At 40.5% G+C, this 18,121-nt stretch overlaps 2 protein-coding genes across 4 annotated transcripts; both read right to left on the bottom strand.

The window, feature by feature from the left end:
• Positions 1 to 380: 380 nt before the first annotated feature.
• On the bottom strand, positions 381 to 7,323 carry bnip3la (BCL2 interacting protein 3 like a). Of its 2 annotated transcripts, none has more exons than XM_079467130.1 (6): positions 7,186 to 7,323; positions 3,678 to 3,930; positions 3,138 to 3,219; positions 2,793 to 2,899; positions 2,454 to 2,609; positions 381 to 2,328 (listed from the first exon to the last, which is right to left on the bottom strand). In XM_079467130.1, the coding sequence occupies exons 1-6, from the start codon at positions 7,238 to 7,240 to the stop codon at positions 2,280 to 2,282; spliced, it is 702 nt and encodes a 233-aa protein (XP_079323256.1). In that variant the 5' UTR covers positions 7,241 to 7,323; the 3' UTR covers positions 381 to 2,279. The 2 variants fall into 2 exon arrangements, with proteins under 2 accessions (XP_079323256.1, XP_079323257.1); XM_079467131.1 differs by lacking the exon at positions 7,186 to 7,323 and adding an exon at positions 6,830 to 6,888.
• Positions 7,324 to 7,374: 51 nt separating this feature from the next.
• On the bottom strand, positions 7,375 to 14,369 carry ppp2r2aa (protein phosphatase 2, regulatory subunit B, alpha a). 2 transcript variants are annotated; one of them, XM_079467129.1, is made up of 10 exons: positions 14,107 to 14,369; positions 13,636 to 13,707; positions 12,866 to 12,963; positions 12,454 to 12,619; positions 11,815 to 11,927; positions 11,566 to 11,743; positions 10,187 to 10,351; positions 9,927 to 10,096; positions 9,387 to 9,478; positions 7,375 to 8,732 (listed from the first exon to the last, which is right to left on the bottom strand). In XM_079467129.1, exons 1-10 carry the CDS (start codon positions 14,111 to 14,113, stop codon positions 8,444 to 8,446), a joined length of 1,350 nt encoding a protein of 449 aa, XP_079323255.1. In that variant the 5' UTR covers positions 14,114 to 14,369; the 3' UTR covers positions 7,375 to 8,443. The 2 variants fall into 2 exon arrangements, with proteins under 2 accessions (XP_079323255.1, XP_079323254.1); XM_079467128.1 differs by lacking the exon at positions 14,107 to 14,369 and having other exon boundaries at positions 7,408 to 8,732; positions 13,636 to 13,891.
• Between the last annotated feature and the right edge of the window lie 3,752 nt (positions 14,370 to 18,121).

Raw genomic sequence — 18,121 nt, 5'->3', positions numbered from 1 at the left:
TTTGCTACTGTAAATCTACAGTAAGTTACTGGCAAACTGCTGTAATTTCTACAGATATTCTTTACAGTGTACCGCTATACTTTAAATAGGTTAAAGTCACCGTGTCCTTAGTTTTATTACTAATTTTGAATTTGTTAAAAAAAAATTATCAATTTTGTTATATGTTAATTCTTTATTTATTTTTAATATTGCTTTAGTAATTTAAGTTCTAGTTTCGTTTTTATTTACTTCCAATAAATAATTTCAATAAATACAGTATGAATGTGAAAACAAGAGCATGCTTTTTTAAATCGATTTTAATATCTTTCTAAACATTTAGCATTGGCGCTCAAACCAATAATGAAATGAGAACAAAAGAAAAAGATGACGTCTCAAGAATGTCAGGTTATATTTGCTATTTTAATATTATTCAGCTTTCCTCCATCTGACAAATGAAAATAAACGACATAATCGTTGCTTCATCGCTCCAGTCGCTATCAAAAGGAAACACATCCAGGAGCTGTCAGTCACAAGGGCCCCGCCCTCCAGAATCCACACTCATAATTCAAGCAAAAAAGAAAAACAACAAAAAACATATAACAGAGAGAGAAAACATAATAATGGGCGTAAAACATATACGATCGTGATCCCACCCCACACATACAGGGCGGGGCTAGTTTATCATTAATGACTTGAACGACAACTTCTGCATTCACAGTTCTTCTTCTGTCCCGCGCAGGGGTCAGTTTCACCTCCCACATCATAACACACACATGCAATGCGGCTCAAAACAGGTGCTCAGTTAAAGTAACGCAAAATCCACTCCCTCTCTGAGATAGTTAAAGCATAAGGTGAGAAACGTGGCACAAGATCTGGGTGCAAAAAATCTGCTTCATAAAACGTAGAACTTGGTTTTTAAAGTGTTACTAAAGTACATACGAGTGAAGCTTACAAAGCCTGCCAAGAACACTGAGGTCACAATTTACCTCAAACCAAAACCTCTCTATATTTAAGCATTATGACTTTATTTTTGATCTCGGTGGGAAATATGACTTTGACATGATGAGGAATCTGTTATCTGTTAAGCTACACTACATTGCATAAACATATGTACACGGGGTATGGAATACAATGGGGTATTGTCTCTACTCTCATGACAAATGTACATAAATTAGCCTATAATGCACACCTATGGTACTTTCATAAAGTTATATCACCAGTTCACAGTAAAACCAAAGACTGTACGGTGTTGTTATAACGCGGGACAAATAAACAGTTAAACAGAGTCTGCAGCGATCATCTTTAAAACTTATCCGCACGAGGTGCATGGAAACTCGTGTTGGGTTGGCAGATGTACTATCACAGTGGAAACACTTTGACACAGAGATACACAGTCAGAGACGGCCGTGAGCCCCGTGTGAAACAGCAGGATATGCATCGAGGCAAATAAGTGTGTGTTTGTGTTGCTGTTATATTAACCTTAACGCCAACTTCCTTAACCACATCGACAGAAGGGCTGGATATGTACAGCCATCTGATCAGAAAGTTATCTGGATCAATTATTCAATTTATTCATCAGTTCCTTAGTTTGTCGTTTATAAACCACAGGTTTTGAAATGTTTGGAGTTTATATATTTCGTACTGGAAGCTGACGGCTTGAGAACTGTAAAGTTTCCAAGTTTACCTTCTATGCAAAGTAGGTCTAAGTATCTTTAAACAATGCTTTCATTCTCATAATACACTAAATAAATAATAATAAATCAAGCTTATAATATATTTAAAGAAAATAAATCTGAATTCGAATTAAACGTCAGATTTCTTAATAAGAGCCAATTCACTTTAATACTGCCGAATACTGTGTTTCTGTCATGTGGTACCTAACAGAGTAAATGAGATGGTGAATGTTCTGGCTGTTCACCCACTGCAGACTGCGGCCTTTGAAGTGCAGCACGCTTAAATAAATGTCTGGATGTAGTGATGGATAGATATCTAGACTAGACAGCTATCTCAAACGTGTTTAAACAGCGTATACAGAGGTTCAATGAAAAATGTAGTACCTTTGCAAATTAAAAAGGGGGAAAAACATCTGCATCAATAAGTAAAGAAGTCACGGCATCAGAGAGCAAGAAGCAGCAGGTGAACCGGTGGAACCAGGACCACGGAATCAAACACTAGATGACAGCGGGGTGGGTGGATGAGAGAGAGAGAGAGAGAGAGAGAGAGAGATTTATCACACATGTTTGGCCACTTATTTTTCTCCACTCGAGACGAGACGTCCAGGCACTGGGGTCTGATCAGGTTTAGAACGAGCTGGTGGAAGGTGCGCTCAACCTTTTTCCAATGTAGATCCTGAATAAAACATCACAGACATGTAACTAGACATCTGTGTCTGCATCTATATTTATTGAAGTGTGAATACAATAAACCAGTTTCGATTGTAGATTCTGATTGGTCAGCTGAGACGCGGCACTCACCCCAGTCCCAGGGCGAGGATGTGAGTGAGCAGCAATGACGGCATGAAGACTTTGATGAACTCTGCAGAAAACATGCCACCTTTCTTCATAGCGCCCGTCTTCCTCATGCTGAGAGACACGGATCCAGAGCGCTTCGGGTGGCGGAAGTGGAACTCCCTATAAGTCATTCAATGATGAACATTGTACAAATGTATATTTCGTTTTTTTAAAGAACATTTGTAATGGTCTTTTCACAGATTTCGTAGATTTAATTCACACGAATGCATTTGGGAGATGCATTAAGAGTGTTTTATGGTGTAAAGACACGCATAGAGCATCACTCGGCATACAATTACTTACTTTGGGGGAATGTTTTCAGGTCGACTGGACCAGTCTGACACCCAACTCTCCCCTTTATTCATGAGGATGTCATCATCTCTGTCCTTCTCCGAACCATCATCCTCTGACTGTAAGGGATAAGGAGAGATGGGATACGATGAAGACGAGACAAGACACAGACTGTGTTCCCTAAACCTTGTGATCTTCCACCGTTTGATACCTTAAAATCTTTTATAGTTAGGCAGCTCGGAAGGTTTTAGATCAAAGTTAACCTCAAGCACACTAAAAATCACATTCATATCAGCATTGGGAAGCTTTAATGTTTAATATTCTACAGTGTTTGCTGCTGTGGATTCATATATTCACCTGACAGTCTCTCTCGCTGGGCATCTCCACATCAAACATGATCTGTCCCTCATCTTGCTCTGGACTGTGTGGTCGTGGTGGGCTGTGAAAACACATTTCAAATGCAATGTCACATTATACACATCAGAAAACAAGAGTTTATTGACTGAACCGCAATCTGCGCATGTGGACAAAACTCATTGAGAACAAATGTACATGCGTCTCAGATATTCATCCTGAGAAAAAGAGTCGCAAACACACAAATGTCTCTGTCGTCAGAGTTTCAGAAGAGATGTCAACGATGTCTCAAGTCAACATTACCGAAGATTTTAATTTGAACTCAAACATTTCTCAACAAACAGATTATTTTACCACTACAATCTACATTCATTTTACACCTCCATACTCTACGTGTGATTATGCTCTCATTTGTTTCTCTTTTTATTTTCCGTACAATTTTAGAAGAAACATCTGAGACTAAGTTAATATTTAAATGAAACACAACTGTGATCTCCTAAGCCGAGCAAACTCTAAGCAACGACATCTTCTCTGGGTTCGTACCTGTTGCAGGAGGAGGTGCTGGGGCTGGACTCATGCTGGGCGTCCAGCAATATTTTCTCCATGTCTCCATTATGAATAGAGGAGGATGATGGGACGTGCTCGAGTCCTCCCGTTAACACCACCGCTTCCTCCTCAATGGCCTGCAGGGCCTGTGAAGCCTGCGACTCGCCTTCATTCCCGTTCCCAAGCAGCGACGGCAAACTGAGGTTCTGCTGTTGAGTGTTTCCATTCATTTCCAGCTCCACCCAGGACCCTGAAACACAAACAGATTGAGAGATAAAGAAAAGAGTCAGAGTCAGGAGAACTAAAAGACAGCCGTTCTCCCTGTGAGTAGAAATGAGCACTAAGAGCACACGTTTCTCTGTTGACCTGGTGCAAACATAACACACATGTAAATGCTGTCTGACCCTCTCTGTTGCTAGGAAACACAGATTCACAGACAGGTCCCATGATGCTTTAATGACATGATCTGGTGTGATGGATGCTTAGTTTGGTTTAGTGGTGAAATGAAGACCTGACCAAGAATTCTCAGATGTGTTAAATAAGGGCGACGTCCAAAATGTGCTATGCTGTGGATGAGAACATGATGCTAGGACGGCCTATTCAAAAAAGCCCATCCAATGAGCACAAGAATGAACAAGTAGTCACCGACACCCTAAACAAGTATATTTGATCATTTTTATAAAACTAAAGTCTTACCCCTCATAGCACACAACACTAAACTTCTGTATTTGCCTTACAGGGGCTGTTGGCATGGCAATGCTTTACTCCGGCATTCCCATGGCTTGAACTCAGAGAGGCATCTGATGCATCAAAACTATACAAATCTCAGGGCTGAAAACGGACTGCCGAGACTCGCCGAAGAGCTGAACCATAACAAGTGCTACAATCTGAAGTGCTTTGATATATCCAAAAGCATCTGCTTGTTAATTGAGGTGAATGACTACAGTAACTAGATGAATTATAATGAAGGATTTTCTGTAGCACAGTGAGTAGAGCATCGTTCTTCAGGAATTCATTGGATCGTTGGAAGTCTGGCCACTGGATAGTCAATATAGTCCCGTCTTTGCACATGGACGTCATGCAGAGAAGAGATATTTGGAGGTTGAGATTAATGTTTTTATTTAAAGGGGTTGTGCAACAGTGTATCAGGCATTCTGACTTCTATACAATGTTAAACGTGCTGTCTTCTCATACTTAACATGGTCAACTTGTCAAAAAACAAGTTGGACGTATGACGTAGTATTTCTGTGCTCGATACAACCCCCCACATTCGTACAGGTTTGGGAAAGTTTTGTTCGAACATGAAAAATCGTTACGTAACAACTTTTCTTAGTCCATTGGACAATGCTCACGGAAAAGCATGCCCACGCGTCAACCGTGAAGGGTGGGAGAAGGAGCATGTGCACAAATCACTTTCACATGTGTGCAGGAGAGAGAGAGAGATGTTCGTGAAGTTCAGCTGTGTGGTTTGTTCACTGCATTTGGGTGATGAATGTTGTATAAACGGTGGATAAAACGCTGGATTTGGAGATTGTTTAAAACTGATCGACGGACCGGCGGTCTCAGCGCTAAAAGATTCTGGACATGAACCGCACGCGGTAAGTGAAACTGATGTCTGTGTTTTCTTGGCAATGTGTGCCAAGTATCGCACCCTTCAAATATATCTCGGATATTTGAAGGATGCGATACTATTCTGTAAGTACTCAAGATTAACCTGAGATCTACAGAAACGGTCTGAGTTATGGCCGCTTTGTTTAAGATTATAAGGGCACGTGAATTCAAAGAAATAGTGACCTGCAATAAATCAATAAATCAAACTGCAATATTCCACAAAATAAGTATTGACAGTTCAAAGTGCCTTTAATGTTATCGCAAATTGAGCAAATAATGTTATGTTGGCCTGCTTGATGATAACACAAAACACTCCAGAATACACTAACAGAGGAACAAGTCATAACTAGAAGCAAGCAAATCTATAAAATAGAGATTTGGGATGAGCATGAACAACCACACAGCAACACCCTTGAATCATGAAACAATATAAGTACTAGTTGTTTCATCATCTTGGCCACTGATCATAATATTTCTGTACGACATCAGTGTGATATGATATTAAACACAATCCACGGATATCACACCAGGTCACTGGTCTAGTTACGCAATCTGCGGCTGCAGTTGTGCGAATGCACTGATCCTAGAGCAGCTTTAATGGACTGCACCGCAGGAGCGAGGGGTTCGGGAGGTGGAGGGGGCATTATGTAATGTGTAGCACATCAATCCGCCCTCTGCTTTTCACTCTCTCGTCCACCCGCTGTGACCGTAACCCAGATCTGTGTGTGTGCCACAGACGCTCATAAACCTACAGCACTGAATGTCTAGCACTGCCACGAGTTTACACCTTCTGAAAGCTCTCGGAAAGCGAATGCGGTAAAGACAAAGGCCAGTCTGGACATCACTTTTAACAGTATGCTAATATGTCTGATGGCTGTTTTCACATATTGACAATAAAATATGATATATTGTACTATGACAGAATAATTGCGATAAGAATAGTGTCAATGCAGTTTATTCTTGGCTCTAGATGTCTAAAGATTTGATTCATAATGTATTTAAAGACAAATGTCATTTTAAACATACGATTTCTTTTTCTTTAGACAAAAATGGCTCTGATGAAGTAAAACAGTCTGTTTTTCTGATGTGCTTTCAATTATTAAGGTTAAGCACACCTTACAGACAAAAACAAAGTAACAAACAAACAATAATATAAAAATAACAAAAATAGTAACATTCAGCCCTGTTTTATTAAAAAGGACATCAAATAAGAAATAATTCCATCAGAGATCAACGAGAAATTACATAATGTACATGAACAAACACTTAACGTGACACAAAATAACAATATTCAGACCTTGACCAAAGAAATATAAATATATATTTATCAGGATTCTTTTAATATATATTTGACTCCCAAGACAAACAATGAAGGCCCTGAAGCTTTTGGTATGTTTTCTCCCCCCTGAAGTTTAGAAATCTCTGGTTAGTAAAACAAAGACTCACAATCAACCACAACAAAAACAAACAAGATTATTAAAATATGTCGCCATAAGTCGATTAATACACTCGAGTTAGGTTTGATTTATTTAGCCCACCAGTCTCCATTTTTCCGAGCAGCATCTTCGCCTTGTTTTGACATCGACTAAGCCCCGCCTCCGCTTCAGACGGGCGTACTGCAAAACTAGCGATTGGCTCGAGCTCCGTCAATCACTCCCAGTTGCTACGCGACGCGGAAACGAGTGCGACTTTACGTCGTTTGCATTGGCGCTCACGTTAGGACGCCATAACACGTTCCCGCCCCTCAAGCCCCTCCCCGCGAAATTCCTGCCATTGAGCAAAATGAAACAATAGATGTTGCATAACAGCGTTTTAAAGCCGCCGAGAAAATTAAAAGCCACACAAACAGCCGCTTTAAAGCCGCGGCTAGTCGTCCCGAGGAGAAATGTTTTACCGTGGAGTCCCGGTTCTTCATTGTTGTTCAGTTGCGCGGCGGCTGCGGTGGACATGTTGCCTCTTCAGTCACTCGCGTCCGTCAACACGGCGAGCACGCGCACACGCATCCACAGCCCCTGAATGGCCCCACATGAGCGTCCTCGTGACGTCATCACATTCACAACATCGTTCGGTTTGACTTTAATTTGACCGAAATCAGCTTTATAATAACGAAAGATCCGACCTCTAAATGTAAAAATGATCCCAACAAGATGGAATTTTTCGGTCTTAAAATTCAGTTTTATTTTTTACTATTTGGGTTTGACAACTATTAGGATAAAATGGAACACACTTGAGGGTTTGTTCATATACAGCAGGTCTGATATCCATGTAAACACTCAATTATACAGAATCATTCTGCACCGATCAACAGCTCGTAGACAGTAACACGACTGCATAAAATTCACTAAATACTGTTAAGGAGAATATTTAGATTTTGAAAATTCATATAAAAATATCTAGAGCATTCTCTTCACCTCCCAGGAACCACTCCGTATTAAAAGGCTGCAAAGAAAATGACACACAAGATGCCAAAATCATATGACGTTATAAAACATGCGCATCTGCACGAACATTTACTTGAGTCTCAAAACATTTGGGTCTCCCTATAAAACGATGAAAGAGACCAATTAACAAGTCTCTATTTCACAAACACTACGATATTGCATAAAATAATGCCACGATTAGTTTGCCCATTAGGGACTTCGTCAGAAAGGATGTAGCTGTTCAGGAACCCTGCTTCAAGTCAATTGCACTTGTGGACGTGTTCAGGCATTAGACAGAGTTTTGGGTACACCGGGCCTGAGTTCAGAAAGGGGCGATTAGTGCATGAGGAATTTGACAAACCTTGCTACAGGAATTGATTCTGTGTTATGAGTATGACAATGTATTATGTTGGATTCCGCAGGTCACGTGATGGTCAGTTTGCGTGTTTCAGATTAAATGAGCGATGAATTTGATGATGACTTTATGTTTAAAGCTATATGACAGCTCAACAATGTGCCAAAAGAAATAAGCAAAAAAGAAAACAGTAATGCAACTAAAAAAAAACCTTCTTCCAGTCTACAGTGTATCAATTAACACAATCCAACGTTTTCTTTTCTCAGACTACAGTGGTTAATAACAGTAAGACTATGTATGTGTTTCAGGAGAGTTTGTGCATGGATACAAGATTGAAACGAATCCCATTTATCTCCTGAAGCTGGAGATTAACCAGTTTAAAATTCCGGATTCAGTTTCTCCTGGAATACGTAAAGGTTATTGACTGTTGCCAAGGCAACAATATTATCCTGAGGATGCCAGGAGGTGTAGAGGATCTTTCGGCTGAAGTCCAGGCAGTCCACCCCGATCTCGTTCCTCTTACGCCTGCTTCCCGCGCACACCCGCCAGGTCTTGAGGGGGTAGCCAGGGGAGCAGTTTTCCCAGGAGGCCTCCAGTGTCACGTCTTGCTGGGCGTCGCGATTAAACATCCGGAAGAAGTTGTTATAGGAGCCTGTCATTACCTCACTGTAACAAAGAGGAAAGTGCGTGTAAATGATGTGTAAAACTTTCAACTTTTGAGCAACTAGTATTCAAGAGATAAATTATTATTTCATCATTGGACACCTAGTGTCTTTTCAAGCCTGTGTGACTTTCTTTCTTCTGCAGAACGAAGAAAGTTGGCAACCAAACAACATTGACCCTCATTGACTTCATTCAGTTATACAAGAACAGGTTTTGAACCACTTGAGGATGAATAAATGACTCGAGTTTTATTTTTGGGTGACCTCTAATCTCTAGCAGCTGCTAAAATGATGGATAATGAGATCAACTGAAATGACACTCTTCCCATTACTATAAGAACATAAAAAGGAACCAAAATGTCATATACTAGGAAGGGAAAACAAACACTAGCATGTGTCTGTATATGTCAGCAGTATGTGATTCTATTAAACCATCAGATCCATGTTGTCAGAGTGATCAAATCGTATAGACCATCTCTCTCATCCACACACGGAGTTCGCTTTTATCATCAACTGTGATGTCACTGATGTGAGCGCAGATGTTTTCAGCCGAGCGGATCATTAACAAAATGTGTATCCAAACACGAACAGCAACATGCCAAGCTCACATCTTTACACCATCACGGAGCATTAATGACATCCACAAACATAATCTCACCTGTCATCTCCCTTCCAGCAGCATTCAAACTTGTCAAAAATACAGTCGTTCTCGTAGAGCGAGCACAATTTACTCCTGAGAAAACCGTGAACCTGCGGAGAGATACGAGCACATCAGGATAACATTCAGAGGAGAGGCAGAGAAAACTCCTCAGCTTTATTTTATAAATACACAGTTTACATATTTCTCTCAGAATGTTTAACAATTCCTAATAAAATGCAATGCTTTTTGATTCTACTGATGTGCTTCCCTATAAACCATAACATTTCCAAAAGCTCAATGGGTTGTTACTTGATTTCAGGCTTTCTTTAACATTTTGAGCTGAATCTTTGTCTTTCCAAATCTGCAATGTCTGAAACATCATTCTACACTGAAAAACCATCATTACATCATGCAATAAAACATCAATAAAGAGATTCCAGTCTCTCCCTAATGGTCAAGTCTGACGAAACAGCTTTGTTTTCAGTGTACATTTATTATCTTATGTTACTTTTAAGCGCAAACAACAAACATCTCACAGTGACAGTGGTAGCATTATACCTGATAAGTTTCCACCGGTTGGCTCTCCATGTGAAGGTCCCAGATCTTCAAGGTCAGATAGTCTCTGGTCATCATGTAACGCCCGCTGTGACTGAACTTGACATCAGAGATGGACGAGATGATTTCGGAGAAGAAGGACCGTGTGCTGGGGTCCTCAGGTTCTTCAAACACTACCATAACAAACACACCAACAATTGAAGAAATGTGCGTCTTGTTCAATGTATTAACCCAAAAAGAGCTGATTGAATTATGCTACTTACATTTAGAGTGTTGGTCACACAGGGCAGAGGCTCTCATGTCGCACAGCCGGACACTGCCTTTACTGCTGCCGTACACAAACGTGTTGCACTGGAGCGGATGAAACTCTGACGCTGTGATCACTTCGGTTAGCTCCTCCATGTTAGATGGCTTGATATCCACGATGTCTGAGAGCGGTCGGTGGTTAAGAGATAAACTTATAAATACATTTACATCTATTCATTCCTTTTGCAGACAAATTTGTCCAAGGAAAATAAAATACACTGATAAACTGAGAAAAGCTCAGAAACAGCAGGTAAAATAAATATTGAACACGTCACCATTTGTCTCTGTATTTTCTCAAGGTGCTGTAGAAATGACATTTTCACCAGATGTCGTTAACATCCCAAATAATCCACACATACAAAGAAAACAAATGTGTTCACAAATTAAGTTTTATGTAATAAACTAGAATGACACAGGGGAAATGTATTGAACATCCTTACAGAAATGTATTTAGTACTTTGTACAAAAGCCTTTGTTTGTAATGACAGCTTCAAGACGCCTCCTGTATGGAGAGATGAGTCGCATGCATTGCTCAGGTGTGATTTTGGTATTGCTTTAAATCTTGAAGGTTCCGTGGGCCTCTTCTATGAACTCTGATCTTTAGTTCTTTCCATAGATTTTCTATTGGATTCAAGTCAGGTGATTGGCTGGGCCATCCTAGCAGCTTTATTACCAATTGAGAGTTCCCTTGGCTGTGTTTTTGGAATCATTGCCTTGCTGAAATGTCCACCCTTATTCATCTTCATCCTTCTGGTAGATGGCAGCAGATTTTTATCAAGAATGTGTCCATTCACCCTTCCTTCAATAATATAAAGTTTGCCCGTGCCGAATGCTGAAAACAGCCCCACACCATCATGTGCCCACTTCCAAACTTCACTGTTGATGTGGTGTTTTTGGGGTGATGTGCAGTGCCATGTGAACTCCAAAAATTGTGGGCATTATGGCATCCAAACAGTTCAATATTGGTCTCATCTGACCGGCTTACTGGAACATTCAGAAGTTTAGCAATCCTTCTATAACCAATGCCATCAGTATATTTCGCAACAATAAGGTTGCGAAGGTCTTGAGAGAGCCCTTTGCTTTTACCCATTATGAAATGGCACCTTGGTTTCTCGGCTTTCCATGCCATTTTATTAAATGTAACTTAATTTGTTTTGTTTTCTTTGTATGTATTGATTATTTGGATTGTAAACGACATCTGGTGAAAATTTGCAAAATATATTTACTGAGAAACCGGTGACGTGTTCCATACTTATTTTACTCTGATGTGGATACTCCATGAAAAGAGATCAAAAAGATGTTGATAAACACACAAACAGGTGGGCGAATAGGATACTGAAGCTTCGGTCGGTGAAGTCCAGGTGCCACAGATTGATCCTGAGATCATCAGCAGACAGATATGTCTCGTTGTCACTGTTGACCGAGATGGAGTTGATGTGGTACGTGTGAGCGTTGGCGTACACCCGCCTCGGACTCGCTTCCACCATCAGATCCATAGGCTGAAACACCGGAACCTGCGAGGAGCAAATCACGTCAGAGAAAACATCACATTTCAAAAGAGCGATATGATTGAATCTCCACGCACCCGTAGTGTCGTCAGAGAAGATGGATGTCGGTAACGGCCATCTTCCTCTTTTAGATTATAACCTTCAGGTCTCTTGTCTCTCTCGCTGATCTTCCAAAGCTTGATGGTTTTATCTACGTGCAAGTAATGAAAGTAGAGAAAATTATGCTCGACAACCATAATAGTTGCAAATATGTTCATTTTAAGGGTTACATTGTTAATCGCAAAGCAAACGACTTTCTTTTCGTTAAGCTTGAAAACGGTGACTTGATTTATTCAAAGCCAAACAGTTATCAAATTCTTCAGGCCTAGTAGATATCACACTAATCTGAGCTTTAAAGCAGTCATGACCGACGTTGTAATGGTGTTTTCCACCCTGTTGTTATAGACATATAGAGAAAACATTTTCAGGTTCAGACTCAACTTTGTTTTTCAGGAATCAATTTGATGCTTAAAAGTTGTAGGCCAGGCCTGACTATTAGAGAGTCAACATACTGACAAAAATATATGACATGCACTGCTGCATTTTTTATTTAAACATCTGTAGCATAAAACAAAATCATATATTTGTCGGTTTTGAATCCACGGTGACCTTAAAATAGATGATCTTACTCTGAAACTTTGCTCTTAAAGTGCATGTACACATGCTCATCGTCTCACCATTTGTTGACAACAGAAAGTGTGCAGCGTTCTTCTGTGGAAGCCAGCGGATCTTATTGATCTTCTCTTCAATTTCCAAACTCTTCAGATAGTCAAACTCCGGCTCGTGACTCTGGAACGTGCTGTAGACGTTATACTCCGCACGACACTGCGGAATGTTCTTACTCTGCCGAGAGACACAGGGATGTCACTGTTAAACATGTAATTACAGTTTGCATAATAAAATTTAAACGAAACCTAGAAACCGTTTAGTGTTAGTTATAAACACAAGAATCACAGCAGGTGACAACCCACGGCTTTAATGAACCGTTAACAAATAAAATGTCCACTACTGTTACGTGAAATAAAATATAGGTGTGAAAAGACGAATTTAGACAAGCACTGTTCCTTTAACAGTTAGCTGTTGTCGAACCTCTTGTTCTTGCTGGAAGATGACTATTCTCCCACCCCGGTCTCCAGTGGCCAACAGCTCCCCGGAATGATTGAACTCCACCGCAGAGATGATGTCAGCTGGACAAACACACACAGAGACAGACTGAATTATTAAAAAGATCATCTATGCGACCATATTGTTACACTGAATGTTTTTCAGATAATAAGAGACTTGTGTGCGTGTGTGTGGGTGGGCAAACGCAGAGCCTGGCATCTCGGGCATCTGCACGCACAGTACCATGCGACATCCCCCACCCTTACGCTCTCTCACAACAACAATCTCTCTCCTCTGTCTGTCTGTCTATCTATCTATCTGTCTGTCCGTCCGCCTCTCGTGGTATTGTGGCGGGCAGCAGCGTGGTGCTGGGCAGTGCCATGTTCTGACTTAATACGGGGGGCTGAAGAACAGACCCTTTATGTACACAGCAGCCGCAATTTGAATTTACTCTCATAACTCATGCATGTGAAAGTTTCCGGACTCAAGTTTGTTATACACGGAACAGGTTTTAACAGGCTTTCCCAAAAACACGTCATTTAAGATGACTGGAATCGGGACTCATCATTTATACTTATATAAACATATTGCAAACCATACCAGGGTCATCACTACGGTAAAACACGGTATACCTACCACGCAAAACACTGTAAACAAAGAACTTAATCACGTTACGTTACTGAAAGCTCGCGAGGACTGGTCCCAGGTGAATTGAACCTGTGGAAATCTCGTGTTGAAGCAGGTATGCGTCTTACCTTCAGCTACGTCATCGTCAACGGCACCTTTGACCTGGGACAGACACCACCGGCTCTGACCATCTCCATCTCCTGAAACCGAAGACAGATTGACACCGTACGTCCAACAGGAAGACCACATTTACTTATCCACCAAAACAAACGCGTCCCCGACAATGGCGTTCGAACAGTCAGAAATCGACAGTAAAATCTTTAACTAAAATAACACAGAGCACAGCTTTGAAGGAGAGCGGTTGTTTAGGACCGAGCCCAAACACTGCGAGCCGATGTAATGACATGCATACACGAGGACAGAGGTGGGACATCATTTCCATATCAGTAGCATCATATGCAATTCACAGCAACACGAAAACAAAGAATTCGCTTAACATGGCATCGCGCAAACCGGGCTGGTTTCAACGCGCACGATAACACGAGCGTTACGCCCGCGCATGCATTACACGAGCGAATCGAAATGAAAGTTGCATGTACCGTCCATGCTGGGATGGATGGATTTGATCAATCCTGGGCCTCTTTATTTTCGATGCAGATTCCGGGCGTCTTTTTCTCTCACGCGGTTACGGCAGAAACACGGTCGCTAAATAAAACGGATGGTTGTTTTAAAAGCGCGAGGGAAGGTGGTTTGATTTCGCGTTTAGCTCCTGAACCGGACCCGCACAGGAAACATTTCCCACGCATACGCACGCGCTTGGCTGTGCGTGCGTGCTCCCGTGACGTCACGACTCACGCACGACGCTCGACAGCGGCCACGCGCGGTCGCCATCGGAAGCGTCTTCGTGTCCTCCGGAGGATCCTCAACTAAACGTCCTTCGTAGGACACACTGCAAAATGATTTCTACATGATTATAAGAGGTAAAACGTTTACCACTTTCTCCCTAAACAATGCTTAAGGAGTTTAACAAATGATTAAAAATCACTAAACACTTTGAAACTTGCTTACTACATATGCTTGCTAAGATAAAAACGCCACATATTTGAGGGAAGGCTGCTGCCGTTTATTCCAATAGATTTGTGAATGGTGGGTTATCTCTACCGACGAAGGATACGCCTCATGTGTCCTCCGAATTGTCGTGAAAGTAGGTCGCACTTGAAGGGTGCATACGGCATACCTGCTATTATGAAACGAGACAGCCTCGATGACGTAGCAGGCTTCAAATGTGACCTGCGGAGGACGCGGCCTTCCGAGACACCCCGACCGTAGCTAGCAAAATAAAGTTAGCAGGGATCTTTCATTAACTTTGTATTAGCACCTATGGTAATATTGCTCTTTTATGACATATCGCTTATTGCGTGAACTCTTTTTAAATCGCTTTGGATGAAAGCGTCTGCTAAATGACTATGTAAATGTACATTATGCTCTGACTATGCTTGAATATATTGTTGTGACAACAACAACGCATATAACAATTCAATATTGTATGAATTTTGTTCTGTTTTTATTATATTGAAAAACATTAGCAGCAGCGTATTTACAAAACAATAATATAAAGGGCGACCAGTCAAGGGATTTGCATAAATGTCAAAGAGTCTCTTTCTTGAAAAAGTCCATATTGCATTTCCACTGCATATCTGTAATCGTGCGTGAGCCTGTTTATAAGCCATGGATTGTGGGAAATAAAAGTTAGGCGTTTTAGTGACCATGATTCTAAATTAACCTGCAAATGAGGAAAAAACATTTTAAGAACATTACAGGATTGGGTTCAGGAGCTCTTCAGGAGATCTTTAATACTCTCAAACGCCCAGATGCTAAGAAACAGATGCTAAGACTTTTTGCTATGGAAATGATAATTGTTGGTAGGCCTCCAGGTGCGACAGAGAAGAGAACTATTGCATTTTTCCAAGGCTTCTCTAAAGGTTATTTATAAATGTCAAACGTGTGACGCGTGTTGTCTCAGGATCAACCAAAAAGAAACTGATCAACTAAATCGACCGTTTATATTTTAAACATTTAGCACTGGGCTGTAGATGGTGCACACGTAATTTACGCCGCTTTCACGTGCTCTCGGAAATTCGATGATGTATTTTACGTAACGGTGCTCTTTTAATGTTACCAGATGTTTTAATGCTACTGAATCATTAGTATTATGAGCGCTTTAATAGTACTAAATATTTGAAATGCTACATAATCACTAAATTACTTCCGGGTTGAAAATGATCGAACTTCCGAGAGCAAGTGAAGGCAGTGAGTGTGAGAAACACACAAACTCAATTTAATTCCACATAAGGTTCGCGCAACCTCTGACCGGGGGCCTCATGTATAAAACTCACTCTTTCATCCTAAAAGACAAACAGATATACTATAGAAAAGAAAGCCCAACCCCTCTTGAATCTTTACCTGCAGGTCATGAGTGAACCCTTGATAAAGCAATGATAATGTAGTAATTTGTACCAAAACTGTTGAAATTGTAGCTATAAACTAATTTGTATTGAATCATAAAGAATAAATTGAATTTAAAGTGACTTGAAGAGTCCAGCTCAGAGCCATTATTTGTTTTAAGATACATAAAGATATATTTCTCCTAACGAATAGTACACACAATCGCTAGCCTTGCAGCAAGAGCTCTTTTAAACCAGAAGTAAGTGCCGCGCTGGTTCCCTCGACCGTTTATGCGTTTTTTGCATAAACTTGTGGAAGGTCGCAAAAAATAAGCTCTGTGATTATCAAAGGTTTATGATGTTTACACGTTTTGTCTATCAAGATTATCTTTACAAATTAATTGTTACGTTTGAAGCCGAAAAACAATCGGCAGACTACACTTAAGGTCGCTCGATATTAACGTCACCACCTCGCACAGCTCTTTCAAACTTTATTAAAAATGTGTTCCCTGGTAGGTTATTACTCCGTGAATTAATCCTACATTTTAAGAGATTTCTGCTCATGTTGCATTATTTATGAGCTTTATATGCGCGATGGCGTCTAACGTCCCGCCAAAGGAAGTAGTGGCTTTAAGTAATTTTCGAGACACAAAAAGCTTTTTAAAAAAAACCTCAATAATGGGTGTGTTTTATGTCATCGAATAAAACCACTGAGGTTGTGTTTACCACAGACCTTATTTCAGGCAAAAACCCTTTCAAAAACTCTTAGACTTTGGAGCGATGGAACCGGAAGTCCTTAAATGCCAACTCGCTTCTGGGGTTCGTATATTAAAACACGTCATCTCAGAGGTGCTTAGAAAACATATCCAATGTGCATGCTATACTGCACAGATATTCTGCATTTTAATGTTGTGTAATCATGTTACACAATATGTGCAGAATTTAAAATGCAGGGTCTCAAGACCAGCATACCCAACATTTTCTCTGATGCATGTGCGTTTGTGAGTATCATCCAATATTTAGTCTTCTTTAAAGAAGCATATCTTGAAATCCAATTCAACTAACATCTAATATCAAAGATGGACAGAATGTTGTCATGATAAAACCTGCAGGCAGGTGGCAGTGTCTCCTTACGGACTGAATACAACTACTCTGAATCCTTCTGGCAGCACAGCTGCTTTAACTCATCAATAATTGAAAAGATAATTAAGACACGTTTAGGCAAAGGTCAGACTGAAATCCTGATAATTCCCCTGCTAGGATTTTGATAATGATGCCGTCGATCACTAAATTGAAGTCCAGGAATTACTGCCATTTTCAACCCAAAGTGGGAAATCAAGCCTGTTGAGATATGAATGCAATAACCACCAGCAATACATCAAAAGTGTTTGTTAGGGTAAAAAGGTAAATAATTAAATGTTTTTTGCTCACGTAAAAAAAAGTCGAGTGTCTTCAAAATTCAATTAGCAGATATACACATTAACGTCTTTGTCTCTCTGGGAAAACAAAACCGTTGATGACTCATTCTGCAGTGCACAGATTTTATGTCAAGTTATTTTTCTGAAAAACTTTTTTACAATACAAACCAGCAGATGATAAAACGGGGAAGAATCCTACAGACCAGCAATATCTAGGGAAAATGCAGAATATCATTAAAACCTGAAGGTGGCCTCTTTTGTCTTTGATCAACAAGCCATCCTACAGACCACCTTGGCAACTGCAATGTACCAACACCCACTTATGAAACACTAGCCTAATGGTGCACCGCACCGATGTAAAAATCAAGTGTAGTATATGTTTTTAGTATCTAGCTTACAACTCGAACAGCAGATGGTCAGATGGCGAGCACACACCTTCATAAGGTGCTGTAGTGAGTTACAATAAGGCAGAAATGCTGTCGGTTTTATTCTGTTATTTGCAGAAACGTGGCCTCCTGCCAGTGGCTATCCATATGTCACGCACTCTCTCCACATAAATTCGCCAAGCTTTACTTTGATTAAAGTATAAATCATCATTTACGTTCTTCCCACGGCCGCCATTTCATCAGGAAATGGAATGATGAGTTAAAAAATGCAGAAAGAGATGCTCTCGTGAGTTTAGTCCACGTGTGTTGGCTTTGAGGTCATCTATATGCAAATGGACGTCTATGAAGTGAAATGCATTTTTAGTG

Source organism: Barbatula barbatula (assembly GCF_947034865.1).
Source record: "Barbatula barbatula genome assembly, chromosome: 11".
Taxonomy (NCBI): Eukaryota; Metazoa; Chordata; class Actinopteri; order Cypriniformes; family Nemacheilidae; genus Barbatula; species Barbatula barbatula.
The sequence above is the reverse complement of the archived record's forward strand: the minus strand, read 5'-3'. Positions and strand labels throughout refer to the sequence as shown.